The following is a 15,393-nucleotide window of genomic DNA, read 5'->3' on the forward strand; positions in this document are numbered from 1 at the left end:
TCAGTGTTTCCCACACACAGAGGTGGGTGCACAGGTAAATTTGGTGACCAACTTTAGCATCTTATATGATGATATGACTTTATTTTTTCTGTCCTCACTCTTCCCCTTCAATCTACTGTCAATCACACATGCTCTGCAGACAGAAAGACGCTCCCTAGTTTTAGATCCCTGCTGTGAATGAGCTAATTCAGATGCATCTCCTATTTAATGCAGACCTTCTTATGTCATTGTTTTGCACATACTCGTACGTGCACCTGGTTGTTGCGACGTCATTTGTTGCATGTTGGTTTTGATCAGCAACAGAATTAATGACGAGCGTCCTCTGCATCCTCCTCAACTTCTGTTATGACAACAGAATTGCACTTGAACACATCCAAAAACGCAGGGTGTGTTTTAGGGCGACTTTATAAAACTTCCTGCTGATGAAGAAAGCGGATAGTGTTTCTGGGAGAATAAAAAAGGAAAGGAGAAACAGCCAGTGTGTGTGCATTAAGGTAGACAATTATTACGCCTACTGTTACAGCGATTCCAGAGAAAGATGGTACCCCAACCTGTTCGCTAATGGTAGGAATCTAAATAAGCTAGTAGGTGTTTCCTTTTACTGGGATTTAGGCATTTTAATGCCCAGCCTCAAATTCGCCCAGATGTGCTGCATTCTGGGTTAAGCACTCCATAAAATGAGTGTGATTGGTTGAAATTAATTCAAAGAAATCAGAGTGTTGTTTGCCCCTACACCATCGCCGGAGAAAGGTCTGGCTGACTGAGACTTTAGCACTGTTAAGTTAAATAATCAAAATATAACTCCACTGAAGTGTTGGCACTAGTGGATAAAGAATATACATTTTGACAGGGTGTTAAATGGTCCTAATAAAGGCACAGAAGGGAAAAAATGAAGACAAAATCAGTGCTAAAGATGCTTAACGCTGACAAAAGCGATTTTTAGCAGTTAATCTTCATTTTTGATTCAGCAGACTTCAAAATCTCTGATTACACACATGTTATATGTTACAAAACTGCCATTAATTCACCGCAGACTGCCTCTAATCCTAATAAATCATGTCAATGAAGGCACGGTGCACAACAACAGCAAGAAGCAGCGTGATGATTCAGCAAAAGTGGACTGCAAAGAAACAAACAAGGGAAATCATCTCATCGTGGTTCAACACTGAACACGGCTGAAGAGAGACAACAAGAGTTTCTAAATCCCCGAATCACATACAACTCCCCCCACATACATGTTCACAAGCATGTGTGTTACCACATGCACACTAAAGGTGTATATGTGTCACATACGAATGGTGGCACACATCAAAGAAGAGAGTGGGCTGGAATTATGCAAAAACAACAGCAGCTAAGCACACAAACATGAAGTGAAAGGGAATCGGGGGAGTGGGCGGGCAAATGGCATCTTGGGTGACAGAAAAAAGATTAGACCAAGGAAATCATGGTGGGGGAAGAGAGGGAAGGAAGAAAAGAAAACAGGAAAGGCATGAAGACAAATATCCCTCTCCTGATGTCGGTGGCAGTGCCCGCTGCATTCTTGATGATGCCACGCCAGCCTCATGCAGCTGCAGCCTGGCTGCTCCGTTCCCAGCTAATAGCCAGGAGCAGCACTGTTAGCAAGGCACAGCAGCAGCATCCTCTCCCTCCCTCCCTCCTTGAGATTCATGCCTGATGGAGGGGCTGACACAAAGCTCCAAGAAAGAATAGAGTTAGTCAGATTGGGGAGGCTCGGCCGGTCAGAGAGGAGGTGCTTAACAGAAAACAAAATGGAGAGGAAGATTGTTGAGGGCAAGACAGAGAGAGATTATGAGTAGGTGGGTCTGAACACTGTGAGTCATAAAGGTCTAAGTGGGCCAAAAGAGGTGGTGGTGGTGGTGGTGGTAGGGGCAAGCATGTGAGTAATTCCTGATCTCATTAAGATTTATGTAAGGCTGCTTTTCGCATGAATTTCTCACCTCTGCTTGAGGGAGAAATACGATCTACATTTTGCACACCAGGGCTGCACGATATGGTCAAAAAAGTCATATTGCTATTATTTTGACAAATCCAAACACTACAAAAATCACGATGGAGTGACTTTTAGTGGGGCCTTCACCAAATAAACATAAGGTGATGCAGACCAATTATCAGGGCCAGTATTCAGCACTTTCCGATCACCATTAGCCGATAAAGTAAACGACTTGTGCTACTTTGACTCTGATGCAACATCCTCTCACTCAGTGTCCCTGCTATTAATGATCCGATTGGTAACATGTCACAATTAACTAATTAACAGCCTAAAAAACACTTACTACTCTGAATCTGTAAAGTAACAAGTGACTAGATGTATCAAATAACTGTAGCGGAGAAAAAGATTTTCATTTTTAACGCAAATCAATGTCAGTTTTCAGTCTCTGGGATTTCTAATCATCAGTATCGGCCCTGAAAAGGCCACATGGGTCGATCCCTCATCTGGAGAGCTAGATCTGCAGTCCAGGACCTCTCTGCAGCTCGACGGTACTTCATCATGATGCTGTTTTGACACATTTTTACCTCAATCAAAAAAACTGCAGCTTCTTGCCATATGCATTATATTTTGAACAGAATATAGCCCAGCTTTAATATAAATACAGACTGAGGCATTGCAGGCTACATGCTGAAGACAAAGCAGAACAAAAGGGACATTTTCTAGAGTTGGCCTGTGTGAGAAATGGAAAATATAGGCTGGAGTCTAGAGCCAACACTGCTCAGCTATACACACCATGTGACGGGGATTTGTCACATCGGGGCAATTCTCGGGGAGGGTCGAGCCCGAATTCGGATGCAGCAGCTCATTAGAGAGAGAGAGGGCCTTATCATATATGTGCAGTGAGATAAAGAGACATTCCGTGTAAATCCTCCGGGCTTCTGCTCGGTGGCATTTTCAGCACCGGGGGACAGTGGACAGCTCCGCTCTGCTGTTATATTAAAGCAGCCTCCCTCCCTCGGGGCTTTTTTTGTTTTTTTGTTTTTTTTTAAAAAGGGGGCAAAACACGAGGCAGATCTGGCCGGAGATGATGCCGATGATCCAGGCTTCGTGACGCCGTACCTTCGTGACCATGGCAACAAAGGAAACAATAACTTATCTCGGCTGTCGAGCCCGAGTCGCCACATTTGTTGGTGAGGCTCTCACATGCCGGAGCATCCATCCCTCCTCCAAATGCAATGATAACAACCGCATTTTAAATGAGTGGCCAGAGGCGGCCAAGTTCGCACAGCGTCTCCACTGCAGCCGACGATCAAGGCGGAGTCTGGCCGGAGAAAAGGCAATCAGTCGTCCCTGTAGGGATAATTAGCTTTCCCATACATAACCGAGCCGTGCCGTGCTGGAATAAAAGCCAGCCTTCCCCAGTGCATGAGTCACTGCGTGCTCACCATCCACCCAGGTGCAGCTGAGCACCATGGGTACCGTCAGAGCTGCACAATGAGAACCCACAGTCACGCTAGTCCGTGGGAACTGTCACGAAACCGTGAAAAAAATCTCGCACTCCAACGTCGCCCCTGTGGAACGCAGATACACCCAGACATGCATGCGGAGAGCGTCCGCGTCACACCGGCCGGCTCGCCTACCTGTCTCCAGGTGCAGAGAGATCCTCGCCTCGTTGATGTAAGGCGTGTCACTCTTGGACCGGACCCTCCGGATCGGTCTGCGGTCTACCTCCTCCTCCGGGGCCGCCGCCATGTTCGGCCAGCCGGGCAGCGTCCACTGGCGACCGGCGGGACTGCGAGAGATTCGGCACCGCAGCAGCCACTCGTGCACCCGCCCGGACAGACGGAGTGGGAGGGGGTGGGCTGTTGTAATGGTGATGGAGGGGGAGGAGGGGGTGTGAGAGAGAGGTGGGGGGGAGGAGAAGGAGGAGAGACGGCGGGTTCAATGATGGGCTTCTGTTTCCTTCTGTTCCTGTAAGTCAGCTCCGACATGAACACTGGCCAATGAAAGGACCACGTTCAGCCACATCATCCCTCCTGCGTGCTCGTATCCACTGCAGACTGGTCAATGGTCAACCAATCGACTGACAGGAAATTAATCAATAAATTAAGACTATTGTTAATTGATTACCGTGTCATTTATTAATAGAAAACACCAAACAACCTGTGGTCCCAGCCTCTCAAATTGTAGGATGGGTTGCTTATCAGAATGAGTGTAATATATGTGGGCTTCAGAGCGTGAGTCCAACAGAAAGTGCACTGTTCAAGATCTCACCTTGTGTTCTGGGAACTTGTGAGAGCATTTTCACTATTATTTGTCAGATGTAAATGGAATAATTAAAGGATAAGTTCACCCAAAACATGACATTTAGACATCAATTGTGAGAGTAATATATTTTTGTTAGCTTTGCACATAACTATAAATGACTTTCAGGTCTACTGTGTGATACATGCAGACACGTCCTTGTGATGCTTCTGAACCTGAAAATCAGTTTATCGGTGAAATTATCGGTTTGAAATTTCAGTCATTCCTGAAACTTCACAGCAAAACAGCATGGCAGCATTCTCCTAAACTGCTAAGGTAGCTGGAGACTCGTTTTAAAATGGAAAAACAACCAGGACAAACAACGAGAAACAGCTCTCCAGTTATCCAGGTCTCCGGAAGCCCTGAGGTCCCAAATTGATTTAAAAAGATGTGACATATTTTAGCCTAAAATACAGCTATGGTGTTGTTTGCTTGTTACGTTTCTTTTTACTGTAAATGTAACAAATCTCACCGGCATCTTTACACTGAGGACAATGCACCACATATTGCTAACAATAAAAATGATTCAGGGTGGAACAAAGAAAGTAGAAGTGATGGGGCTGACTGTGCTCAGCCTGCAGATTCAATCACAATAAGACAGTAAACGTTTTTAAGTTCTACTCACAGTTTATGGAATTCAGAATGCATAGTTGTCAACAAATCCAATACGTAAACCCATAAATACTCCCTAGACAAAGCAGGAGCAGGACCTCAGGGACAGGATCTTCACCTCTCACCCTAATCAACGGAATTCATTTCAAGTCAGTGTCAAAAAAAAAAAATGCAGAGATCTGGACTCAAGTCAGTGCTGACAGAATATAAATGACTTGAGACCTGACTTGGACTCGGAAGTTCAAGACTTTTATGTGCTCATTTATGTTTTCAGTTGAGTTTCTTTTGGTCTGGCTATCATTCCTTTATTTAAAAGTGATGGAAAGGAAATATCTTACTGATGGAGAAAATAAATTAAGAAACAAATCAGCTTTTAATTTGACAACATCTATTTCACTGAATGTCAATAATAATTATAATACAAATTAACTTATTAAACAGGTTGACACAACCTGCAACTTGAATTGACTTCACTCATACTAGAAAAATGACTGTATCTCTTGAGTCACAGGTCTTTGAAAATGAAATGGAAATTGTAATACTTGGAAAATCTCACGTGAACTCAAACATAATTCATACCTTCTTACCAGCCTTGCTTATTTGTGTGACCTGACTGCAACCTCCCATTGGGGGATGCTTAAGTAATCCATCTATGCAATCTTTCTCTGGTCACTCATGATTATTATAGTGCAAGCTTCATCATATATTCACATGTTCATTTTGTGCTTTATAATCTGTTAATCTAATGATGGCCTCTTGTGGAGAATGCAGAATCAAGAATGATAACAAATGGTGCGAAATTACATGATGCTGTATTTTGGGCCCACTGAATTCACCTGTAGTGAAAAGTCCACTGCAGTACAAATGCTCCCTCTGCTGGTCATCTTCAGGGTTGTGTTTTTACCTCGCCGACTCTGTTGAGAGGCTCATTGTCAGCCCACTGACTTACTGGAGAAAACACCGCCCTAGTTCCTGCTTCCCTCAGCTGACGGGGCTGACTTCGGTCTGACAGGTAGCTTGTTAGCATTAGCAAACTTTAGCTCAAACACAGGAACCCCCCTCATCCCAGGATATATACAGCCATGATCATGACGCTGTCTTTCGGACGTAATGTGCGCGTGAAGCCGCTGTCAGCCGCTGTGTCGCACCAGCGCTAGCTTCCATTTGACAGGCTCATAGCATAGCTAGCTAGCGTACTCTACTGAAAGCTAAGACAGGCTCAGTTTACTGCGCAGGAGGGTCCATGCCTTTTTGAAGAGCAGAAAACAGAGAACTGTCATATTACCACTTTATTACTGTAGTCCATCTTAATCCCCTTATAGCATAATTTTCGAATACAATACGTAATTTAGCATGTTAGCCTTGTGCTTGTTTATGTTGACTTAGACGACCGGTACGTTTTTAAATGCCACAATGACCTTCCTGAAAACGAAACTAACCTAACTACAAGCTAACAAGAGGTTGTCTCCCACAGCTAACTCATCATCGCGTTTATCACCTAAAGAGTTGTTTTGTGAAAGAACGATGAGAACGAGCCTAGCTTTGAAGAAACCTCTGATATGACAAGTGACTTGTCGAGACTGACGAAACACTCCTCTGTTAACAAAAGGAGGTCAACTTTTAGTTTTGTTTCATTACGATTCCCAGTTTTCCAAGTTACCCCCTACTTTTTCTGTGTGAAAAACTTTTTCGTATTATTATTTGGAGAAAATAACTTCATGTGCAAAAAGAGTCCCCTCCCACTGAGCAAAACTATCCGTAAAATGTTCAAAAGAGCTAGAATGGACGTTTTTGCGGTATAATTTAAGACATGGTATTTTCAACATGGGAACCCTGCTGGGAAAACAAGCATACAAGCACCAAAACACATATGCTAGTCTTGCTGGTGACTGGTCAAGACCAGCCCACATGTTGTGTTTTGGTGCTGGTCTGTGCTGTTTTTTTCTAGCAGGGAAGGGCCAGATACTCAACCAGGTGAGCTAACCGTCTGTTTTATTGAATATGAATAAATGCATCTTAATAGAGCACCATTCAAGAGCAGAAAGTCACAAAGTGTTTCACAACACAAATGACAGAAAAACATAAACAAAGTAACATTAAAACAGCCAGCCAGCAAGCAAGTGCTGAGATATAGCAATATAAAATAGCAGACACGTTAATCAAAAGCAAGTTTAAATGAATGAGTGTTTAACTGCTTTGTAAAGTGCGTTCATTGTGTCAACCTTAGGTAAGTTCAATGGAAGACAGTTCCAGAGTGTAGGAGGAACTACTACTAAATCATAGTCTCCTTTTGTCTCTAGCCTGGTGGAAGACCAGTCAACACACCCTGGTCAGTGGAGCACACAGTCCTACTGGTGGTATAAGGCATTAAAGGGATATTCCGGTGTAAGTTTGATCCATGTTCTAACACACCTTGACACCAAGTACGACCCCCCCTCAAGAGATAAAGTTTGTGGACCGCTAAGCTTAGGTAGTTTTAGCATCCTCAGAAACTACCGCACAACAACAATACACTGCAGTAAATGGGTCCAAGTGTAAATCTCCATCAAAACGCCACAAATAATGCTCAGAACAGCACCAAACTTCAGCAACATTAGAAACAGGGTCCCAGCACATATTTTGAGGCTTCAAACATTTGATATCGTTGCCGGCTTTGTCGGAAAAGATAAACAAACCTCACCACCCGAGAAGCCTCCTTGTTGTGGGGAAGCCCTGCGAGTCGATTACCGAGTGCAGTAGAGTCGCGCAGTAATGATATTCACTGAGCTGCAGAACTCCACTGCACTCGGTAAACCCTATTTGTAATGTGTGGTGCTGTTCTGAGCATTATTTGTGGCTTTTTGGTGGTGATTTATACTTGGATCCATTTGCTGCAGTGGATTGTTGTGCAGTCGTTTCTGAGGATGATAAAACTATGTAAGCTAGCGGTCCGCAAACTTTATCTCTCGAGGGGGGGGTCGTACTCGGTGTCAAGGTGTGTAAGACCATGGATTACTTACACCGGAATATCCCTTTAAGAGCTCTTGAATGTTAAGCCGGTTCCTCACCACGCAGGGCTCTGAATGTGATTTGCAGGATCTTGAAATGAATCCCAAATTGTATGGCCAACCAGTGTAAAGACACAAGGATTGGTGTTACAAATGCCATGTTTTTGTCATCCAAGTTAATGAAGTTGCAGTTTGTAGTAATTAAAGTAAAATACTATCTAGTTTTGTGTTAAACCGCTCGGTAAACTACATCACCAACATCAACATGGCCACCAACTCGGCACAGAAAATGTAATAAAAAAGGGTTAGGGTTATTGACTTGGAAAATTATCCTTTAAACTGTATTCAGTAAAGCTGATCGGTTGCTCACCTTCATGATTATTTTGGAGGCTACAGTTTGCAGTGCCTTTGTATGTTGTTTCTGTTATTTTTAATGTATTTATGTGCTCTGTATGTAACTTATGTGTTTTCTATAACTTTGTAATATTTAGAAAATATTTTGGTAAATGAGAATGCTGGGTTTTTAGCTTTTTTGTACAGTATATAATTTATCATACTTGTTATTTTGTTTTTTTTAATTGTGCAAAATTAAAACTGCAGACTACCAGGTTGAGTGTCTCCTTCATGTATTGGGGCTCAGTCTGGGGTTTTTTTTGTTGCATGGAGTAAAATTGGGTCATCATAAAAGCTTTAACTTTGATCTGTTGCACGTCTTTAATTAAATTTGAAATGATGTCAAAAGTGACATGAAAACTCTCAGTTTGAACCTTATGAAGATGTTACTTGAACACCAGTAGTGAAGGTTGAAAGGAGGTCACGAGGCACAAACTGAGTTGAAAGTCCGCTGTGTTCCCAGAGTGACTCATGTAATATTGTCCTCTCTAGGTTGAACCAGATGATTTTGCGCCAGTTCACTTGCAGAGCCGCAAGTACCTCTCAGCTGTATGCCTGGATGAAAAGACAACGGCATTTTAAAGAGATGGCCCAGCCCAGTTCAGGTAATCTTTATTTTTCACCTTTTCTGCTTCTGTTGCATCTTCCTGCTGAGCAATTATTATCTACAAATCCCTGAACTTCCATCATTTTAATTTTGTGTTATGCATTTGTGCTCAGATCTAGCAGCATTCAGGAAGATCTTCTCCCAAGCCAACAATATCGCCATCATCACCGGAGCAGGAGTGAGTGCAGAGAGTGGAGTCCCCACCTTCAGAGGGGAGGGAGGCTACTGGAGGAAATGGCAAGCACAGGTACGCCACTATATAATTATGTTATATATATAATGCAGTAATGCAATATGATAAAATATACCAGCAGCACAAACTGCAAAACAGGTCGTAAAGTTGATTCAACACCTCTGTAAAACAAGAAACAGAATATTTTAACATTCTTAAAGGTAAGCTTTATTGCAGGACTGTTGTATTGATTGAATTGGCCTAAGCGAAGAATACCTAATAAACTGGCAAGTGTATTACACAACAGAGCTGCAACTGTGGGAAAGGAGCTTTAGTGATAGTAGCTGTCTTGGCAATGTTTTGCTCAGCACTGATTTTTGTAACAAATAACATTTTCCAACATGTTCATGTTTTAGCAACTTGCCACTCCAGAGGCCTTTTCCAGGAATCCCTCCCGTGTTTGGGAGTTTTACCACTACCGGCGTGAGGTGATGCGCACTAAAGATCCCAACCCTGCTCACCTGGCCATTGCTGAGTGTGAGGAGCGACTGAGCAAACAGGGACGCACGGTAACAGTCATCACTCAGAATATCGACGAGCTCCACCGCCGCGCCGGATCCAAAAACATCCTGGAAATCCATGGCAAGTAGAAAGCAGTGCAGACACCCAATCCTAGCTTGGATTGCATAATCAGTGTAATCTTCTCTAGCCTAGTGAAAATTCTTAATGCTTAATTGTTTGATGTTTCATATATTATGACATTTTTTTCAAGCAAATATACTGATTAATCTCTTTCATCCTTTAGACTTTAAGGATTGGACAGGAGGACATGATATTTAATGGCTTCATCTAGGATGGCCATTTTTCATTATAGGAGCTATTAATAAACTGAGAAAACAATTATTGAATTTCTAGAAGTTACATGAAAAATGTTCGTAATCTTCAAACTGGAGTAATGTTTGGCATTTGTATCTGATGTATGACACAAAGCAGTTGTTAAAAATAATTGTTAATTTTATTTTTTGTTTTCTGACTAATTGATTGACATGTTTCAATACTAATCTGATGTCTCTTATGTTGATAATCCAGGAAGTCTGTTTAAAACACGCTGTATGAGCTGTGGTCATGAAGCAGCCAATTACAAGAGTCCCATCTGTGCCGCTCTGGAGGGAAAGGGGTGAGAGCCTCATCTGATGTCATTTGATGATATGGACTGTTTTCCTCAACAATATGAACATTTGTAATAAAAGATATTGATCAAATTCATTTGAGCATAGAATTACCAGCGGAGAAAACGTCAGTTTAATTCAGTCGGACATCACAAAGCTGAATAAAATCTGATGACATAATGAAACTAAAAATCTGTGACTGCAATGAAGTGCCACTTTTAAAGCCACTTATCTGACATTCAAAATGAATGTTTTTAATCATCTAAATGATCTGCAAACTACAGTCAGTCTCTGTCTTGAATTAAAAGAAGACGGTGTTAAAATTGAAAGTATATTTCAGAGCATTAAATTATATGAATTATAGGAGCCATGCTTTAGATCAGTGTATAATTTAGAAAGTTTTGGGGCACAGTTGCCATTGACAGTGACAAACGTCTTTTATCAAATTGCCTCCTCAGAGCTCCAGACCCGAAAACAGATGACGCTGAGATCCCTGTTCAGAATCTGCCCAGGTAAGACACACACATTTTCTCTTTTAGTACTCTGCACTTTTGAAATGAGGTTATTTGTTTCGACAAAGTGTGTGTGTGTGTGTGTGTGTGTGTGTGTGTTTCAGGTGTGAGCAGACAGGCTGTCACGGCCTCCTGAGACCAGCTGTGGTTTGGTTTGGAGAGACTCTGGACGCAGACATCCTAACCCGAGCAGAGCAGGTGTTGGACAGCTGTGACCTCTGCCTCGTGGTACTGACACATTTTATTTCCATACTCTTTAACAATTGTATAACTGTTTGATATTTTGCTCCAAATTATTTAAAAAACACAGTTCAACTGTACAACTACAGAGCTCAGCACAATCAGACAGTTTGACATCTGTAGGAAAGGAGAACAAAGTTCTTGAAAAGCTGTCAAAATCTAAAAGCTAAATAAATATCATTTGCTGTGTTATTTTGAAGAATAACAACATTTTAGATGTTAAATTTGGTGCTTTATAAAAATCAAGTATGTTGTACTAAACAAAGAAAAAAATCAATTGTTATTTGTGTAGAAATTCTCCTCGAAATCTTTAGTGAAATAAATTATATCAAGGTATTTCAATTTTCAATAAATTCCCTCTCTGCAGGTCGGCACATCATCTGTTGTGTATCCAGCAGCCATGTTTGCTCCTCAGGTGGCAGCCAGAGGAGTCCCTGTGGCTGAGTTCAACATGGAAAACACACCAGCCACCCAGCGCTTCCAGTGCGTTTTAATTTACTGTCACACAGTCAGATACATGCATCATCACTACTTAATGTCATGTTTACAATTTCAACAATATTTCTTCTTTGTTTCAGGTTCCACTTCCACGGCCCCTGTGGGACCACACTGCCTCCCGCATTGGAATGCCATGAGAGGGAGCAGAGTGGAAAATGAGTCCTGGACATCAGCTGCCCACAGACCAGACTGTCTAACACTGAAGGACTTTATTTACAGATAATAAGAGTATTTAACATGTCCAGTGTGGAGAGAAACTGAAAGACTGAAGAAATGTTTGTTGAAGCTGTCACACAGACACAGTGCAATGAAGAGCAAACACACTATATTATTTAAAGTTACACACTCAGAACTTTGGGCATTTATTTTCAAGTTGATGCATTTTGTTTTTGGACTTTTGTAGATCCCAAATCACACCAGTGCTCTGCATAGTCTGCTGCCAATACTAAATGTTATTAGTGATAACCGTGAAACCAACATTTACCAAATGATTTAGCTGTGCTGGTTATAAAGGGTAATGTTGAAAAAGAAACAAATCAATAGTAATGTGGATTAAATATGATCACATGTAGGTCAACTGATCCCTCCCTCTGCAGTGAATGTACAGTGAATGTGTGACAGTAGGGGGCAGTGTTAAGCTTCATTTGTGCTGAATACAACAACACCTGTGAGGAGGAAAAACTGACTTCTTCTGAAGGATCTGTGGGCTCTGCCTGGGATATGTGGTGTGTGTGTGTGTGTGAATTTATGGACCGTGATGAATACTGTGTATGATGCCTTCCAGTGGCTGTGAGTCAGCTCCAGTTAAAGCAGGGAAACCAGTGACTGTGCATTCCCTCAGCCAGTCATGAAAAGATAAAGGATTTGTTACGTGTGTGTTGATGTTCTGATGCTGACGTGATATAAACAACATGATGAAATATGAGATGAACATCTATGCAGATGTAGTTTTTATGCATTTAAATGTTTGCATGAGTTTGCAAATGCCGAAACAGACTCAATGATAAGAATGGTAAGCGTTTATTAGCACAGTGTATGTTAGTGATGGTAGAGTGTATGAATTGTACTGTCCTCTGCACTGTATGGTCTCTGTTGTAGGCGATGTCCTGCTTATGCTGAGGATGAGATTGTGCCCGACACTTCCCTGCATTAAAGCCACAACCGCTACTGTATTTATGCTACTGTCTTGTATAGCTGTGATTCCCATGTACCAGTTTACTGTGGGAAAGATTATGGAGGTGCTCAGCTAATTTGTAAAAATTAAAAAAAATATGATTTGATGTTTAAACCTATCCAAATAAATGTTTTCAGGACAAAAAAATTAATTAAAAAAAATATGATTAGAAGTTTTGGGTGGCTCTAACTGTAAGCAGTCTAAACAGCTGAAGTGGCTGGAGACTCTTATACCCTTGAACGAGTTTGTGCACCCACTTCTGATGGAGTACAAGCTAACGCTTTTAGCTTATCAGCTACAGTGAAGATTTCAACTTTAAAAGGGGTTTAAGTATATGTTTTCTTTTTTCAAATTAGTTTGGTATTTCAGGAGTAGATTTAGATTACATCAGATTAGCTCTACGGATCCATTTTACGTTTTTTTTTTTTTGTTCTTGTTTTGTTTGTTCCTTCAAGAGACTGGGATTATACCAGATGAGCTGTATGGAGAGGGTTTCAGTTGTTTTTTTCTGTTTTATAACAAGTACCCAGCTGTCCCCATTCTGCCACTGCCGTTGTAGGTACCACATCTGGAGGATCCTGCTCTTTGCGTGTCGCCCAACCGTCTCTTTATGGACTTCTCTGTCCATATTGGATAAAGTTGGCAGAAGTACCAGAACATTTAGAACATTTCTTTTCATCTTTAACTGCATGAGCACAGGGAAGAGAGACATGGGTTGCTGACAAAACACTCTATAACAGGGATTACTGTTAGAATTAACATGTACAGCAGCTTTGATATATACAAGGCTGCGTGCATCACACAGAAAAAGGATTGGGACCACTCTGCACTATATGTTCTGTGTTACAGACAATGTTCTGCTTTGGCTGGAGATGGTATTGTTCCTGACACTTCCCTCTTTGGCCACATCCACCCCCACCGGTCCTCCATCATCTCAGCACAAACACACACTGTGCCAGGGCCGAGTCCGGCTCTGTAAACGCTCATTTGCAGGAGTGCCGGATGTCAAATGAGGTAATTAATATTTGACTAATCTGATGCTGATATTCACATTAGCCACAAGAAATCTCATTACCCCTTCTCCTCTCCTTCTCTTCCTCCCTCTGCTTTCTCTCAGCTACATCTCGCACTGCTGTTTTCCCTCCCTGCTCTCATCTGTACATCTGCCATGTGTGGTGTTTGAGACGCCATGCATCCCTCCCTCTGCTCCCTCCCCAGCTACACCTCCATCACCTGCTCATTAGAGAGAGGATGATGGTCCGACGGTCCCCCATGACTCTGCTCCAAAAATAACAGAGCCAATTTCCCGCCTGTTAGGCGGCGATTTCACACCAATCTGAGTTGTACTGCCAGCTAGGCCTGTCAGAGAGAGAGAGAGAGACAGAGAGAGAGAGAGAGAGAGAGAGACAGAGAGAGAGAGAGAGAGAGAGAGAGAGAGAGAGAGAGGCAGAGAGATAGAGAAATGAAGAACACCAGGAATGGAAAAATGTGGGTCAGAGTGGAGTGTAATGTGTCCAAGTACAAGTTCTTTATCTGATAAACATCCCACCCTCATCAGTCAACAGAGGTGGAAAGTAACAAAGTGCTCAAGAACTGTGTTGATGTACAAGTTCAGTTGTTTTGGGTGACTGCTTACATTTTAAAGGGACAGTCCCCTGAGAAATACCCTGAAAAACTACACTTTGTCTTTTGTACAGATTTAAACAATGTGTCATGCTTTAATTAAAAACCTTTAGAATTGCTGAATATGGATTATTTTTTTCATCTTTGGACAGAGTCCGGCTAGCTGTTTCCCTCTGCTACCACTTTTTATGCTATGCTAAGCTATTGATAGGAACTATATTATACAACATTATGTATATATGTATGTACGAGTCTATTCTATTTCTTACCTTTCAATATATTGTTTATTTTTTACTCTTATTATTGTTAATTGTAATATTACTGTCCTTTGGTGCTGTGACAAAGAAATGTACCCATTTGCGGGAATCTGATTCTGAAGCCAACTGTCAGCTTCATATTTATAATCTAGTCTAAAGTTTGATCAAAGGCCAATAAGCATACGTCCTCTAGCTGTTGTACTATTCCTATTCCTTGTGAACCTGTCTTCTCCAGGGCTCCTTTCATGGTCCACAGAAAATGTATGGAGCTTTGTGGCAAAACAGCACTACAGCATTCTCCTAAACACCTGAAGTAGCTAGAGATAAACATAAAAACATAAGACAGCTCCATACAGCTTGTCCAAAGTAGTCCAGGTCTCTGGAAGCCCTGAGATCCCAAAGATGTATTTTAGCCCAGCAGCTACAGTGTCGATTGTTGTTTTTTTACGCTTTAAAACAAGTCCCCAGCTACTTCAGTTGTTGGGAGAATGTTGCACCACCAGAAATAAAAACATGAAATGGTTTCATGAAGCCCATCCAACATAGTCCAGGTCCAGGCCATTGACCACCACGCTGATGGAAAGTCAGATGACGTTTTGTAGTCCACAAAACATTTCTGGAGCTTCACGGCAAAACAGTGTTGCAGCATTCTCCTAACACCTGACAGTAGATGGAGACCCATAAAATGGCTTCATACAGCTCGTCAGGTGTAGTCAAAATTTCCGAACTGATTTGAAACAACATGAATTCCACCCTTCACGAGGTCAACCGAATGCACCCACCTCAGATCGGATACACACTTACCCCTTTTGCCCAGCAGCGACAATGTGAAACTCCGGAAATGTTTTGCGGACTGGACTTGTGTGACTTCACAGCGGCATGGGAGTGAGTAGA

General features: G+C 42.0%; 2 protein-coding genes across 2 annotated transcripts in view; one reads left to right on the forward strand and one right to left on the reverse strand.

Annotated features, from left to right (window-relative positions):
- The window catches only part of phactr1 (phosphatase and actin regulator 1), a 35,603-nt gene extending 31,795 nt beyond the window's left edge, over positions 1-3,808 (reverse strand). Inside the window, exon 1 of the mRNA XM_037115211.1 lies at positions 3,592-3,808. Coding sequence (XP_036971106.1) covers positions 3,592-3,703 — 112 coding nt within the window. The 5' untranslated portion in view covers positions 3,704-3,808. The remainder of the gene's footprint in view (positions 1-3,591) is intronic.
- Positions 3,809-5,733: 1,925 nt separating this feature from the next.
- Positions 5,734-12,617, forward strand: LOC119029234 (NAD-dependent protein deacylase sirtuin-5, mitochondrial-like). The gene is made up of 9 exons (XM_037115936.1): positions 5,734-5,879; positions 8,740-8,852; positions 8,968-9,101; positions 9,443-9,668; positions 10,116-10,203; positions 10,654-10,707; positions 10,812-10,935; positions 11,315-11,430; positions 11,526-12,617. The coding sequence occupies exons 2-9, from the start codon at positions 8,750-8,752 to the stop codon at positions 11,602-11,604; spliced, it is 924 nt and encodes a 307-aa protein (XP_036971831.1). The 5' UTR covers positions 5,734-5,879; positions 8,740-8,749; the 3' UTR covers positions 11,605-12,617.
- Positions 12,618-15,393: the final 2,776 nt, after the last annotated feature.

Source organism: Acanthopagrus latus, chromosome 11 (genome assembly GCF_904848185.1).
Source record: "Acanthopagrus latus isolate v.2019 chromosome 11, fAcaLat1.1, whole genome shotgun sequence".
NCBI classification, from domain to species: Eukaryota; Metazoa; Chordata; class Actinopteri; order Spariformes; family Sparidae; genus Acanthopagrus; species Acanthopagrus latus.

Coding starts and splice junctions, on each gene's coding strand:
- LOC119029234 (XM_037115936.1), top strand. CDS start 8,750: ATGATTTTGCGCCAGTTCACTTGCAGAGCCGCAAGTACCTCTCAGCTG. Junction 10,708..10,811: donor CCTGTTCAGAATCTGCCCAG/GTAAGACACACA, acceptor TGTGTGTTTCAG/GTGTGAGCAGACAGGCTGTC. Junction 11,431..11,525: donor CCAGCCACCCAGCGCTTCCA/GTGCGTTTTAAT, acceptor TCTTTGTTTCAG/GTTCCACTTCCACGGCCCCT.